At 45.6% G+C, this 1,154-nt stretch overlaps 1 protein-coding gene across 1 annotated transcript in view; it reads left to right on the plus strand.

Annotated features, from left to right (window-relative positions):
• Window positions 1–281: 281 nt before the first annotated feature.
• Window positions 282–1,154, plus strand: part of TM35_000451370 (uncharacterized protein) — a gene marked incomplete at both ends in the record, with an annotated part of 906 nt that continues 33 nt past the window's right edge. The window contains one exon of the mRNA XM_029030234.1: window positions 282–1,154. This exon is cut by the window's right edge and continues 33 nt beyond it. Coding sequence (XP_028878465.1) covers window positions 282–1,154 — 873 coding nt within the window.

The following is a 1,154-nucleotide window of genomic DNA, read 5'->3' on the forward strand; positions in this document are numbered from 1 at the left end:
TCTCTTTATTTTCTTTTTTTATTTTGAGGGGTTAATTGGGATTATCTGTTTGTTATTGGGTATTGTGTGCGTTTTTACTATAATTGGGGTATTATATGAGTTATGGTTGCAGCTTTCTGCAATGTGTGTGCCTCTGCTGTAATTATTGAGTGTTCTTTGACTTGTTGTGTATTCTTATTTTTCTTGTTTCCATTGATTTACTTTGTTTCTGGTTTTTCTATCCGGTTTTGTTTTCTTTTTCTGTAAGCGATTGAAGTAAGACTACTGCAAGAAGGTTTGTAATGGTAATGATGCGCCACGTGCTGTGTATCCTCGCTCTCCTGCTCTCATGTGCGTGTGTGCACGTCCTCGCTGAAGAAGTGCCTGCCGCCGATCTTTCCGACCAAGTCCCTGATACGGAGAGTGAGACAAAGATTGTTCTTCAGACTGTTGACAATTGCCGTGAGGGTACTGGTACTCCTGTTGACGGTGAATCTTGTGCTAAGGCTGCTGTTCCTGCTCCTGGTGCTGGTCCTCAAGACCATAACACCAACGGTGACCATCAGAATCAATCTGTAAGTGGTCTACAGCAGGGTGCTGGCGGTAGTGGCCTACCTTCTCAGGCGAGTGGACCGCGTAGTCAAGCTGAGGTCTCTACTACTCACCGTACCACTCCTCAACACGAGAGGGGGGACGGGGAACGTGGTGCAGAGGATGGTGCAGGAAGGAGTCAAGAAATTCACCAGCAGCAAGAAGACCGTGAAGATTCCATACAAAGTAAAGAAGCAAAGCCTGGGGTGACACACAACTCAAATCAAGAAGCTTCACCACAACAACCTCAACAAACTGGTGATACATCCAATAATAGTAGCGCAGTCAACACCAGTGCAGCCAGTGGAGAAGGTACAGGTGCACAATCATCTCCTACTTCTGCATCTTCTCAAACTGATGGAACTGCAGATGGTGGTAATTCTGCAGAGACAACAACGAATAACTCAGCGAGTACGAACCCTGAAACTGACAATACATCCACTAATGAGGAATCAACCACTACCACAACAACAACAACACTTCCTCCTGAGACTACAAACAACAACAAGAAGGGTGATGCAGACAGCAGCAGCAGTATCATCAGTTCTGTGTGGGTGCGTGTACCACTACTGATTGTGGTTACA

This window comes from Trypanosoma theileri (genome assembly GCF_002087225.1).
Source record: "Trypanosoma theileri isolate Edinburgh chromosome Unknown TM35_Tth_45_V1, whole genome shotgun sequence".
NCBI classification, from domain to species: domain Eukaryota; phylum Euglenozoa; class Kinetoplastea; order Trypanosomatida; family Trypanosomatidae; genus Trypanosoma; species Trypanosoma theileri.